Here is a 14,722-nt window from a genome sequence, read left to right on the forward strand (position 1 = left end):
TAAAAAGAAAAGTATGTTGGTTTTAAGTGGATCTGAGTAGGAGGTGCTTATGTTTTAAATATAATACATAACCTGATCATTTTGTTTGGGGTTTTTTGTGGGGGAAAAAAAGTGGCTTGGAGAAGTGAAAATCATAGAATCATAGAATGGTTGCTCAAATACTGGTTTTAATAATGACTCCAATATGAATGCCCTGTAACAACACACTTTGTTGCTCTTTGTTTTGTGGTTTTTAATTTAGATAAACTCTTTGGTGAGAAAGGATGTGAATGTTTATGCTGTATATGATTAAATGGAATTACTTGCCACTAAAACTTTTTTCATGCTTCTTCTAGGACTTCAGTGAGTCTGGACTACTGTTACTGAAATGATACTACAGAAGGCAGCAATTGCACTGTGTTTGTTGGATGAAACCCAAGTATTTACTTTCAGCCAAGTGGGTAAAACCCCCTAACTGCAGTTTACATGTGTAAATCACTGCGTTACTGTGTTAGTCATTGTCTCTATGCAGCAATGACAAGGCTAGAAGAAGCAAACAGAGAAGTGAACATGCACTCATCAGTCAGATACCTTGGCTATCTCGCCAGAATCAACCTCCTGGTTGCCATTTGTATGGGCCTTTATGTCAGATGGGAAAAAACGGCAGATGCACTGATTTTGGTAATATTCATTCTAGGGCTCTTTGTTCTTGGAATTGCCAGCATACTGTATTACTATTTTTCAATGGAAACAGCAAGTCTGAGTCTCTCCAATCTCTGGTTTGGTTTTTTGCTTGGCCTTCTCTGTTTCCTTAATAGTTCTGCATTCAAAACAGATGTGAAAGAAGAAGCTACAAAATACTTGCTCCTCTCCGCCATCGTTTTAAGGATATTATATGCTTTGGTTGAGAGGATTTGTGGTTGTATCCATCATCGACCAACTCTGCTGACAACAGTTGAATTTTTGGAGCTAGTTGGGTTTGCAATTGCCAGCACAACTATGCTGGTAGAAAAATCTGGAAGTATTATTCTGTTGGTCATGGCTTTGGCCATGTTGATTATTGACTTGCGTATGAAGTCTTCTTTGGCAATTCCAAATTTGGCAATTTTTGGAGCCATTGCGTCTTTACTCTTTTTTCCATCACTGCAGATCCCCACAAACCCTTTTGCCTTGGCATGTTTCTTCAGCTGCCTGATTTCAAATCCCCTTCTCGACGTTTACTTCAGTGGCCTTTCAGTTACTGAACGATGGAAGCCCTACTTGTACCGTGGTAAAATCTGCAGAAGGCTTTCTGTCATCTTAGTTGGAGTCATCGAACTCACCTTTTTCATTCTTGCAGCTTTTAAACTGCGTGATTTGGATCTCTGGTATTTTGTGATACCCGGTTTTTCTATTTTTGGAATTTTCTGGATGATCTGTCATGTGATCTTTTTTATAACTCTTTGGGGATTTCACACAAAGCTAAATGACTGCCACAAGGTGTACTACACCCACCATGCAGAAAACAACAGCCTTGACAGAGTTATGGCGTCTAAAGGAATGCGCCACTTCTGTTTGATTTCGCAGCAGCTAGTGTTTTTCAGCCTTGTCGCGACTGCTGTTTTGGGAGCTGTTTGCTGGCAGGTAAAAAATAATCTCCTTATCTTGATCCCCCTCTTGATAATGCTCCTGAGAATTGTTGGCTTCTTAGAATTCCCATAACATACGATGGTGTGCTGCGGGTCGGCAAATCGAAGGTGGAGCCCTTGGTTTCGCCAGCACATGCTTCACCAGCACACACGTCGAATTTAACACATTGCGCTGCCTTGACTGTGCCCTATTAAGGCAACTGGATCTTACCAGCTTCCTTATGTTGGCAGAATGGGAGGAGTTAATGCTTCCGGGGCAGAAGAGGTCTACGTTTACCTGCTTACGAAATTATTTTGCTTTTGAATTCCCTGTGCTCTAGAATTAGTTTTCAAAGTAAATCACAGGGTTGAACTCCAATAAGGCTCACTGTATTGAGGGCTTTTCTTATAGACTGTTTTAATTGAATCAAAGCAAAGTTTTAAGAATAAATTTATCAATAATTTTAGTTTACATTTAACCATTATTGTGGAGTTAGAGATCAGGTGATAAACTTGTAAATGTCGGTATAGTGTGTGCTCTATGTGTCTTACTTTCAAATCTGTTTATGCGCCACAGGATATGTCCTCTGAAAGACCAGTTCTTAAACTCACACTGTGTTCTTTGACTTTTCTTTCCATTCCTGAATTAAGGATGTTGTCTTTTCTTTAGCAGAAAACATACGTTTCTCTCAAAATACTTGTTCAGTGCCCAAGTGTGTTGTCACAGTTGCAACAGGGTGTTTGGTGTCTGTTTTCTTTTTTAAGTTGATCTAAAGACAACAATCATTTTTGTACCTATGCATCTCTTAAATGAATCACATGTATTTATATATAATAATATAAAAATCGTGTATTATTTATGGCAAATCCAGATTACAGAAATGTCTCTATAGTGTTTCCAAAACAATTTACTGCCCACTTCTGCAGATGTTCTTAGATTAAATAACCTGGTGGATGAAAGGTGTTAAAGAACTTCGTGAGAAAGAAAAATGACAGTTATTTTTGTGAGTTTTTCTGTGTTGGGTTTGGGTTTTGGTTGGGTTTTTTTTTTTTTGGGTTGGTTGGTTTTGTGGGGTTTTCTTCTGTGGGGTTTTTTGGGGGGAGTTGGGGGTTGAGAGGGTGTTTTTTATTTGCATGAAGAGCATTAGAGGTTAACAGACAAGTCTGGGAGGAAGGCTGGGTAGTTTTGCTCGCTCTTGGAAAAGTATCAGCATGCATAGCTATAGTGTTTGGGCTTGCAGAAAGGACAAAAGGAAGAAACAGAACCAAAGAGAAGTAGAGAAGAAAAATCGCCAAAATGTGTTTGTAGAAAGTAAAGGTGCTAATGCAGCGAAAGAAATAGGAAAGAGGTTTGGGAGTCAGAAACAATAAAGATGGGATATCAACATCCTGATACTGCTCACTTACATACTTTTCCTTCTGAGAATTGTGTGATTTATCAAATGATAGTCTTCAATTTTTTTATGCTAGGTGACTTTTTCAGTAAAAGCAATTCTACCATCTCTATCAGATAGTCTTACTAATTTCTCTATCCTTGCCATCCTTCTCTAATATCCTGGCACACATTAGTTAATTTAGAAACTATGTAATTGTTCCTTAAATAGAGGCCCTCCACCTAGTTAACTGTCAAAGCAAATCAAGTGTGTAAGTTGTCCAGATAATCACTGAGGAAGAGGCAGTTCCTTCTGGTGGTGCCCAGAGCCTGTCTGCAGGGAGTTAACCACCAGGCTTGGACAGGATCCCCTGCTGTAACCCCCCACGGGCAGGGCTCCCTCTCCCCATGCCATCTGTTTAAAGCACACAGGAGCATCCTTTAGAGTTGCTTCATTACTGCAAACTGAGCATAATGGAGGAGGTTTGGACTTGTTACTTTTTTCTCTTACGTTAGCTGATAATTCCTTGTAATTCTTTTCTGTCTCTGTATTCTGCCCCAGATTAACTGCAGCTGTTACATGCCTGATAATTTTCAGCCCTCTCTAATTCTGACAAAGTGCAGTTGTGCTGTGGAATGACTCTCGGGACCATCCATGAGAAGCAAACTGGCAACATGGCTAAAATCTTAGTATTTGTTACTAGCTAATTTCAGTTTCTATCATCCTCTGTGTAAATAAGATAAGCTATTGCTCATCACCTTTGTCTGATAGGTTGTGTATTTGCCTGCTCGGAGGGAGAAGGAGTAATTGTAGTAGCAAAAGTGAAAGGCATCAGGCCAAATACTTTCACTTGTCAGGAAATCCATTTTTTTATTATAATACTTTATTCTTAGTGGATAATTACATTTACATTTATTTGACTATAGTTATATGTCTTTCATCATGTATTTACAGTAATGGGTTAGTTTAAGATTATGAATGTGGTTGTTTCCAACTAAAAGCGTTTCTACGTCAGAACATGTTGTGATGTTTGCCTGGCAGATCACTATGTCATTTCATCTCGTCAGAAAATGAAATACTTTATCAGACCTGGCCAGAACAGAAATTAATAAATGGATGTATAATTCATTAAAGTGATTGTGGGAAGCTGAGGCCTTTTCTATGTTTTTCTGGATAGTGTTAGGTTTCAGAATAATTGCAAGTAAGAAAGCCGTGATGCATAAGCACACAGTTTACCCTCTTGCAGAGCTTTTTTTTTTTACTAGAGGTTTAAGGAAGCAAGTGGGTTTTCTTCTTTGCAGGGGGACATTCAAGGCCTGAAGACTCAAATTAGAATCCTTTGCTGGATTTTTGAGTCTGCTGTTCCAGGAGCTCTAACAAGCTCAACAGTAATGCAACAAACAAGCTTCTCCAGCGAATATGTACTTTTCTTATGGTGATTTATATGTATTGTAACATTTAAAGAAACAAATCAGCCTCTTAGAGATCACTCTCTGCCTTTCCTCTTTAAGAAGTGATGATTATTGCTAAATACTTGGTGGGATTTCAGGGGTTGTTTGGTTTTGGTTTGGTTTTAAGAAAACTTTGCTGCAGAAAAACGTTAGTGACATCAGTATGTGGTAGAGATTTTAGGGCAGTCTTAGATACCTTTCCATAAAAACATCAGCTTAATGTGTATTAGTGGTCAAAAAAGCAAATAAAACATTGAGAATTCTTGGGAAAGGGCTGGAGGTATCATTATGACATTATGTATAAATCTGTAACATCCCTATTTTGAATAGCTGCAATTCTTACTTGCCATCCTGTAGATAAGAAAACAAGCAAAGGTTCAGAGAAGGGCAACAGAATTCATTAGAGACATGAAACAGTTTACATGGAGGGAATGCATAAACAAGGATACTTCAGTCAGGAAAAGAGAAAACTAAGTGAGAATATGATGAATATGCAAAATATGTGTGATATAGGAGAAGGTAAACAGTAAGAGACAAAATGATCAGTTTCAGTGCACAAGTTGGCGGGAATCAAGTTGGCAAGAAGCAGGCTGGAGCCAGAGAGGTGGGAATCATTCCTCATACAGCACTGAGTTAGCTCTAGGGCTGTGTATCTTGGCACGTCGTATGTGCTAAGCGGTTGTGGAGGATCAGGAGCAAGGTGAACAAGTTCATGGAAACAAATTCACTGAGGTTTATGCACTACATGGAAACCGTGTTGGGCTCAGGAAGTCCTTGAGCCGCCAGTGGTTGGAGTACATGGGAAACACATGTGCTTGGTCTGTCCTTATAGTCTTTCCTAGGCATCCACTTGGCCTCTTTGGAGACCAGACATTCTTCTAGGTGGACCTTTGGTGCAGCCTAATACAGCAACTCTTACATTCTTGTATTATGGGCATTTTTTTTACTTAAATTTTCAACATTTTTTTTCCTTACATTCTCTTCCTCAGTCACCAGTTCCTGAAAATGTGTTTGCTCTTTTGAAAATTGTTTAAAACATTTTTTATATGTGTAAGATTAACGAGTTTCAGGCTTTGCAACTTCACTTTGGGATTTATGTAGTCATTTTAGAAAGTGCTAATTATATTTGAAATCTGTTAAGTGCCACCTGGAAGGTGAAACATTTTTTATTTATACCTTTCTTCACTCTGAGGATGTACTGAAAGCTTGTTTAATTATACTATATTTGATAAGATAGGTGGCTTGAAATCACTTCATGGTCTGCCATTTGACCTCCTGGATAATGAATAGAATTGGCTAAAACCTAAGCCTTGGAAAGGTACTTCTTAACAGCTATAAATAATTAGTCATAGCATACGAACAGTCTAGCTCAGCTGTGTGTTAGGTTGCAGCAGAAAGGGGATGGTGGAGGGGAGGGGTTCTGTTTCATGGAAGACTTTGTTACAGGCACATTATATATGCCCTTTTAATATTTTTAATAACTAATATCTGTGCATCATATAAGTCTCAAGTGTATGCAAGGTCAAGACCTAACGAGACAGTTGTCTGCTAATTGGCGGCTAGAAGTATCCCAGTTGATTAAAATTGCCAGAAGAATATCAAACCTCCTTTTGTGGAAAGGCTCATAAAGTGAGGTCAATTAACTCACTGTTGCACATGCAGTGGTTTTCTGACTCATGCAGAACTGTTGAGGCTGGAAGTCCTGTTAGCCAAGGGTCTTTTTTTAAGGGGAGCTTAGCCCTTGTAATAAGCCAGGGGTTGAAAGTCTCTGTTCATGGTGCTTCAGTATGTGCTTGGCTTGACCTGTGGCTCCTGAAAGCAGAATCTCTGACAGATGAGACTTCAAATGTGAAGAGGAGAATCGACAGGTCTGTCTGAAGCCGGAGGATGAGCTCAGGAAGCATAAGGGGTAAAAGTAATTTGTTAAAGCTGGTTGCATTCAAAAATGCAGTAACAGCTTTTCAGTGGGGCATGTTTCAGGTGGGGCATGGTCTGCTTCTGGCAATAATCCCTGCTTTAGCTGGAGAGGAAAGACACCTTGCCTTGTCTGTAGAAATACATTGACGTTTTCCTTGCAAAATCTGCAGGAAGTGTTCTGCTCCTCCTTCACATTTGTGTGAGTAATTTCAGTCAGATGAATAGACTCTAACTCCAACTAATTTCAGCAATTACTCATGTGCTTGTTCATAATTAGGCCCTTGGATGGGACAGGAACCAGCAGAAGTCATGCAAATGACTCAGGCATTGCTTCTTTCGAAAGCCAATAACATGATGAAAAAATTGCAGATGAAGGTCTTGGAATTTGCAAGCAAAGGTCTTGGAAAGGTTTGGAGCACTCTCTTTATCAGAAACTTAAAATCAGATTTTGTTAAGTGCTTTATGCCAAGGTAACTACGGGTTTTCTGCATTACTGGCCAAAGAAAATTATTATCCCTGGAAGACCTGTATTTAATATTACCAAGAGAAAAATGGTCTATGTCAGAGACAGGTGAAATAATGGAATTAAGTAGTCACAGTACATTATTCTTGTTTTTAGTGAATTTTATGGGTTAGTAAAATACCAGTATTCATAATATGCTTGAGTACTTGTGCTTAAATGGACAGTACGGTTGAATTCAAGTTATTGATGGAAGAAAAGGTAGGGTTTGTATGCATGAGCATTTTCTTGTTTTGGGGAGAGTTAGTGATTTTGTATTTTTTATTGTGACGTGATTACCTGGTGTGTTTTGAAAGCTCAATTTACAATGCCTTAATAAAGTTGAAGATGGTGGCTTCTTCTCTAAAAGCGAGATTATTTTCTGAATAGTAATAAGGTTTCTAAGTAACATCTATATTTACTTGCACATACTTTTGTTAACATCACAGATTTAATAACTTTATTGAATGCAAATAATATCCAGCCTTTCTCCTTCATTTTGCCCTTCTTTTCTTCCTGACTTGTATTTTTAATCCAGTCCTCCTCAGACTTCACTTGTCCAGTTTATTTGTTTCTTTTTCCCGTTGAGGCCGTGCTGCATCCTCTGGGCCTCTCTCCGTATTTTCTCAAATAGCCATGCTGCTCATGCTTCTTTTTCCTCTCTGATTGTCTGGTCATCTTTAGTTCCACCCTTTCATCACTAACAGTTTTTCTCCTCCTTGCCCATTTGACTTGGATATCTGTGCCTTGCTATTTCTTTTATGGACTTGTCTGTTCAGTTTCTCTTGTAATACCTTTATTCCCTCTTTCCCTACGGTTTCATCATCTCTTAACCTGGATCCTAAATGCCCCTTTCTCACTGCTCATAATTTCTTCTCAGACTTGCCCGCTATCCTGTTTATTTTTGCTGCCTGTCCTCCTCTCTGCGGTGGGTGCTCAGCCCTCCTTGGCTCTGAACCTCTCCAGTCCTGTCCCGCAGGCTACATCAGGCTGCCTGCTCCCATCCGCAGTGGCAGCACACCTTGCTGCTGTCACCACCACTTCCAGAGGCCCTGAGGTCATGAAGGGGATCTCTGGTGACAAGAGAAAAGAAAGTATTCATTGTTAGTCTGAAGACTCTGGTTTATGTGGTAAGCTTGCTGTCAAAATCTCATTAATTTGTGAATTCAAATTTTTATATTAAAAAAATCAGAAATCCGTTTGGTATGCTTTTAAACTGACAGCCTCTTCTGAGTTTGCTGCGACAATGCATGCAGACTAAAGCACAGGCTTTCGCGTGGTTAGAACAGGAGTTAGGGATGGGAAACACAATGCATTAAATCCATCTGCCAGTGAACATGACAGTTATTTTCTGTAAACTGTTTCCTAGATTTTCTCAGTGCTGTTTTGGTAGTCAGAAATAATGGATTATTTATTGTTCTCCAGAGGCTATTCTTTCATTCAGTAACTTGTTATAAGACTGTTCTTTCTGGTAGTTAATCACCACTGTAACTTCACAAGTTTTGTCTTTATGCTTCTTTTTGTCTCTAATATCTATTGCATATTCCAAATGAAAACAAGATACCGATGAAATATTTGTAGATTACTTATTATGTTATCCTCTTTCTCCTGAGCAACGTTGTGGAGCGTATACTTCTTTGCATTTGCAGAATCACTGCAGAGGAGCTAAGCAGAACTGTTTATTTTATATTTACTTATGTGTGTGTATATGGGTATATAAAAATAGGTAAATATTATTCAGCTTGGATAATGGAAAACCGGGCAGAATTTTTGCTTGGAAATACGAAGAGGCATCTGTGTAATCCTCCTCAGTTGTTGGTCTGTTACGTATAATCCTGGGCAGCCTGCTTGTGCAGCAGGTTGGACCAGACAATTTTCAGAGGCACCTTCTAATCTCAACCATTCAGTGATTCCGTGATCACCTTAGCTGACATACGTTTAGCAATTTATTTCTGTTTTAAACAGAAGGGCTCTTCTGTAGGTCTTTATAACTGGCTTCCAACTTAAAATAAGGTTTCATTTTTAGTTTTTTCTTTCCCTCCTCCCCTCCACTTGTTATTTTCATCAGTCACATGTCAGTTATGCTCCATTGTTAAATACAGTTCCAGAATTGTTCCAACAGTGGTTTACTCCTTGGGACTGGAATTGTCCTTTCAATGAATTATAAAACTAGTATCTTGGCTATAAAATACTCCTAAATTATTCTGGTGTTGTAGCAGTTACACGTAACAATAAGCATTGCTTGAAACACTAAAGAAAGTTGAAAGATAATACCACCAGTGAATCTCGACGATCTTTTATTGTCTATCATTTCAGTCATCAGAGGCAAAAAGTGTATTTTTTTTTTTTACTTCTTGTACATCATTTTGTACAGAGAACACACTGTGTATTTCCTAAATATTCATTTAGAAGACAGACAAAGGAAAAAAACCCCAAAGACTAAGAGATGAGATGATGTTTCATGTTTTCAGTGGGACTGCTGAGATGGTCCATGTCTTCTGTTTGCTTTTTGAGCAGTCTGTCTGGAATCAATGAGCACTTGGAGTACAGGGATGTACTGCAGGCTGTGATTGCCAGTGCAGTCAAAACCAGAATGAAAATAGGTTGAACAGATGAAAGAACAAAATCCCTTTCTGGCTTCGCCTATGCATCCATGGCCATCTGCTCCATTAAGGACCAGTCGTCAAATCTTCTGGGTTTAGTAAAGCACTGACAGTCTCCACCTGGCATCTTCGCTGCTATCTGAAAAGAGGAACTTATCTTCAGATTTACTGTAGTAACTATCTCGATTAGATACTGTTTTTGGTGTTTCAAGTTCTCATAGTTTAGCTATTTTAAAATGCCATTTTTGCAGCACTGAACTAAAATATTTTATTATTTATTGTAGAGCTGCTCTAAACATTGTTAATAATTTTTATATTTGCTAGTGATATATTTCTTCTAAATTAAAACTATTGAAAAAGTGCTGACAACAGGTGCCAGCATTTTAACATTAGCTAGATATCTGTAAATATAAAATACCCATACGAACAAATTTTCTTACTCCATAGCATAAGATGGCCATTAAATGAAGGTGAAACTTCGGATGGAGCTGAGTCTTAACACTACAGAGCATATTTCCCATTCCTGTTCAGTATTTGGTACAAACTCAAAGCAAGATACAGAGCAAAATGGATCACAGATGATCCTTACAGTTCTGTGTAGGATCCTTATCTCACAAGTACTTGTGAATTTTCTTGCCACTACCTTCATATTAGTGGGAGTACTTTCAACAGTTAAATGTAGATTTTTCTTTAGTAGTCAGACTCAGAAGTTTGGTGGGAACTATTAATCTTTGTGATCTTAAATTGTGTTATTGCAGAACACTGTGGGCTTAATAACTTTCATGTGTTTTGGGGATTGGGGAAATGCAGGGAGTGCTTAGAACAACATGGCATATTATAAGAAAACTTTCACAATAAAATCCGTATAAAGTAATAATATAGTAGTACTCTTTAGGATTTTGTGATTGCTGTAGTTTTTATGAGCAAATGTGTTTTTTATTGTGCAATATGTTCGCTGCAATCAAAGCACTAATGCAATGTAAGAGCAGTTTGATCCAAGAAAAGTCATACTTCTACATGTCGTGTTTAAATATGATGGAAAGGCTGAATTTGTCATAAAAACGCATTTCAGTACTTCCTGGTCCATGCATTCGGGCTTTCCAAAGGTTAGAAAATCCTCTAACTAACTGATCACGAATAGGAAGCTCTTCTAGACAAACCCTTCAATTTCATCAGGATCCAAGTCTTCCTCTTTTTTTTGTAACTTAAAGCAAATTATCCTTCTGGTATGTACAGTTGCAAAAGTAACTCTCCAAATCTTGGAACTAATTTAGCTAGAGAGTTCCACTATCTCATCAAAGTGTTATATTTCACAAAGATTCAATAGAACAAAAACTAACCAAATCTTTGTAACTTCTTATTGCTGCTCTGAGTCCTTTTCAGTTTCAGAGTGTATTTGGGAAACTGAACAACAAAAAAAAGAGCACTTCCTGATGATACATCTGAAACAAAAATTGTATTGTCTTAGTTGCAAGATTTTTTTCTCCCTGACAACAAAACAAGTTGAGGTTGCACCATAATTGTTACAGTGTTTTAAGCTTTCCTGTCTTCTGCTCATTTCAGGTAATTGTATGGATTTTGGGGAAATTATTCTGAAAATCTTTATTTTCTGACACAAAACTTGAGAATCACTATGTGGATGCTTCTCTGCACTGAGACTAGGCAAAACTGGGATGGGGAAAGGATTGTATCTGGAAGGATACAAGCTGTCTCCTGAGATGGCTAAGAAAATGATGTACATAAAAGTGATTGTGAATCTCCTATAATGTATGTGTGCTTCATTGGCACATGTTGCTCCTTGTAGATTCAAATTATTAGCACCAAAACATAAAATTATATTATACCCCGTGAAACTGGATTGCAGTATTATTAACTTTCACATTATCGCCTGTTGATGAACTGATAATATCTGAACCAGTTTTGTAGCTTGAATGTTAGCGAGTCAATGAGCATATTAATTGCACTTTTGTGAGAAGGTGTGCAGAGGTCTGGGTAAAGGGTCTCCATGGTTGTTCTGTAACATGATTTGGTGTCTGTTCAATGTCATGTCCTCATGACCTGCAGAGCTGGAAGCTAAATAAGTAAACTTTTCATTTGTCATGAATTGTATAAAGTGTAGTAGGAGCTGGGTATAGTTTTATAATGGTTTCAGATGTTGGAATTTGAGAATAATGCTATCAGTTACCAGTTACCAGTTACTTGAGAATAGTGCTGTCAGTGAAGAATGCTATCAGTTAATATCAGATTCTGGTGTTTATTTGTGCTTAGAAGTATTTCTGTTACCCTTTCAATGACACATAGGTGAGATCCTTCCATCAGAAGTATAATGGGACACTTTTTAAAACCAGGACAGGCCGCAAATAGTAGTCTTCCTTAGGGCAGAAAGCACGTTAGGTGGGTAAAGCTTGTTCTTTCAGGCTATATCATGTAATATTTCTGTGTTTAAAAACTGAATATAGTTGAGTTAGTGCCATGTGCCAACAAGAACTGAGTTGATGTAGGTGTAATTTTTTTCGTTGTAATTTACTTTCCAAATGATTCATAGCTTTGTCTCTGTGTTAAGCTGAACTACCAGTCCTCATCGAATCACTGGTAAACAATAAGGCAATATGCAGATTTAAAAAAAATTAATATTGTAGATTTATGCAAAGAGGGTGGATAAAACAGATGTGGTCAGAGGCCACAGGACTCTTCTCAAGATAGAAATCTGTAGCTATAAATTTATTTCATAGAATCATAGAATCATAGAATAGTAAGGGTTGGAAAGGACCTTAAGATCATCTAGTTCCAACCCCCCTGCCATGGGCAGGGACACCTCGCACTAAACCATGTGGCCCAAGGCTCTGTCCAGCCTAGCCTTGAACACCACCAGGGATGGAGCATCCACAACCTCCCTGGCCAACCCATTCCAGTGTCTCACCACCCTCACAGTAAAGAACTTCTTCCTTATATCTAATCTAAACTTCCCCTGTTTAAGTTTGAACCCATTACCCTTTGTCCTACCACTACAGTCCCTAAGGAAGAGTCCCTCTCCAGCATCCTTATAGGCCCCCTTCAGATACTGGAAGGTTGCTATGAGGTCTCCAGGCAGCCTTCACTTCTCCAGGCTGAACAGCCCCAACTCTCTCAGCCTGTCTTCATATGGGAGGTGCTCCAGCCCTCTTATCATCCTCGCTGCCCTCTGGACTCGCTCCAACAGCTCCATGTCCTTTTTATGTTGAGGACACCAGAACTGTACACAATACTCCAAGTGAGGCCTCACGAGAGCAGAGTAGAGGGGCAGGATCACCTCCTTCGACCTGCTGGTCACTCTTCTTTTGATGCAGCCCAGGATACGGTTGGCTTTCTGGGCTGCCAGCGCACACTGCTGGCTCATGTTAAGCTTCTCGTCAACCAACACCCCCAAGTCCTTTTCTGCAGGGCTGCTCTGAATCTCTTCTCCACCCAACCTGTAGCAGTGCCTGGGATTGCCCCGACCCAGGTGTAGGACCTTACACTTGGCTTGGTTAAACTTCATAAGGTTGGCATCGGCCCACCTCACAAGTGTGTCAAGGTCCCTCTGGATGGCATCCCTTCCCTCCGGCGTATCAACCGAACCACACAGCTTGGTGTCGTTGACAAACTTGCTGAGGGCGCACTCAATCGCACTGTCCATGTCGCCAACAAAGATGTTGAACAGGACCGGTCCCAACATTTCCTGTGATATATAACAAACTTTAGTTACTGCACCATGGATATTAAAGATCTTGGTTAATTATATGTTATAATACTGTTTCTCACGTTCCTAAAACATTTAATGCCTCAGTAAACCCATTCATATCATGTTAAAATAGTTAAAATGAATCTGTATCTGTTCTGCCTCTCCCTGACATCTCTCATTTCAGAAGTCCATTTTTGTTTTACTAGTCCTAGTGGTTGAGACTTAATTTTTGAAGCCCTTCTTATTTACAGAAAGCGTCCATGTATCAGTGAGTGTAATCTTTTCCAAACCTGCTTTTTACTTACAAAACAAGAAAGCTCAATGTGGGGTATTATCTGTGTGAATGCTACAAAGTCCTTTAGTGGATGTCCCTTCTCATCTGCTATTTATGTAGCTGATAAAGAATTGTATTTTTAATTGCAATAATGTTCATAAATGTTCTCAGAATCATGTTTTGTATGATACATAGTATTACACAAAGAATATTTTTAAAACTCTTGGCATTAAAAAGCAAGACTAGTTAAATCTATATTTTTCATGATGCAAGATAGTATGCTGTCATCTCATGCTAGGTACGTAATATTCTGTTTTGAACTTTACTGATTAAGGCCTGACCCTGCAGATATTTACAGATACACTTATTTTATGCACATAAATAATTCCATGGCATTTGATTTTCCTGCTTAAATGGGTAAAGCTAAGGCATCGGGGCTTCTAAACCTAAGTTCTGTGCTGTTAGTGTTTTCAAATACATTCTTTTCAGAAGAGTGGTCCCTGCTTATCAGCCACCTTTTTCCCAAGCCTTTCATTTGTCCTTAGAGTACTTCAGCTTGTAATATGTGGAAAAATAAGTTTACATTATGTATAATAACTTGCATGTTTCAGGATGTGATCGAACACAGGGAATTACTCATAAAACAGACAGGAAGGATTTTTCATGCAATACCTAAGTCTCCTTGTTTTCTTTTTAGCCAACCAATGGGATCTTCATGAGTGTATTTCTCATCGTTTTACCTCTGGAGTCCATGGCTCATGGGCTTTTCCACGAGCTGGGAAACTGCTTGGGAGGAACGTGTGTTGGGTATGCTGTTGTGATTCCCACCAGTTTTTGCAGGTACAGTTACCATGTATTTCAACTTCACCGTGGTGTAAGTGTATTGTTAGCTGCTAGAGGCAATGCAGTGCTGTCGCTTGTGTTTTTCAATAATTAAATACAAATTTAAATAATAGGCAGATTTTGTGTTTTTCCTTTTCCTCACCTTCCGAAAAGAATGAGTAACTCCAAATCCACCTTTTTATATGTATTTAATTTGCCTTTAGAAAGCCAGTGAAGGCTTTGCACGCCAATCATGCATAGGCAGATTCCGCAGTCAGTCTCTCACGCAAAGGAGCATTGGGGCATTTGACTGAGTGCAGATATTTTACATGAGGAGATTTAATAAGCCAAATAGATAAGTTCAGAACAATTTTGAATTCTGTTAAATGAGATGGTGTCTACCTTTAAAGGACATTGAAATTAGATTTGTGAGTGCGCTACATATCAGTTATTGGTATTGTGAGTTTACAGCTGATTTTTGTTCCAATATGAATGTT

The 14,722-nt window shown here is 38.7% G+C and overlaps 1 protein-coding gene across 1 annotated transcript in view; it reads left to right on the top strand.

Annotated features, from left to right (window-relative positions):
- Nucleotides 1-14,722, top strand: part of TMEM168 (transmembrane protein 168) — a 28,162-nt gene that overhangs the window by 2,363 nt on the left and 11,077 nt on the right. The window contains exons 2-3 of the mRNA XM_030479836.1: nt 336-1,602; nt 14,101-14,243. Of these exons, the coding sequence (XP_030335696.1) occupies nt 466-1,602; nt 14,101-14,243 (1,280 nt within the window). The 5' untranslated portion in view covers nt 336-465. The remainder of the gene's footprint in view (nt 1-335; nt 1,603-14,100; nt 14,244-14,722) is intronic.

This window comes from Strigops habroptila, chromosome 3 (genome assembly GCF_004027225.2).
Source record: "Strigops habroptila isolate Jane chromosome 3, bStrHab1.2.pri, whole genome shotgun sequence".
Lineage (NCBI taxonomy): Eukaryota > Metazoa > Chordata > Aves > Psittaciformes > Psittacidae > Strigops > Strigops habroptila.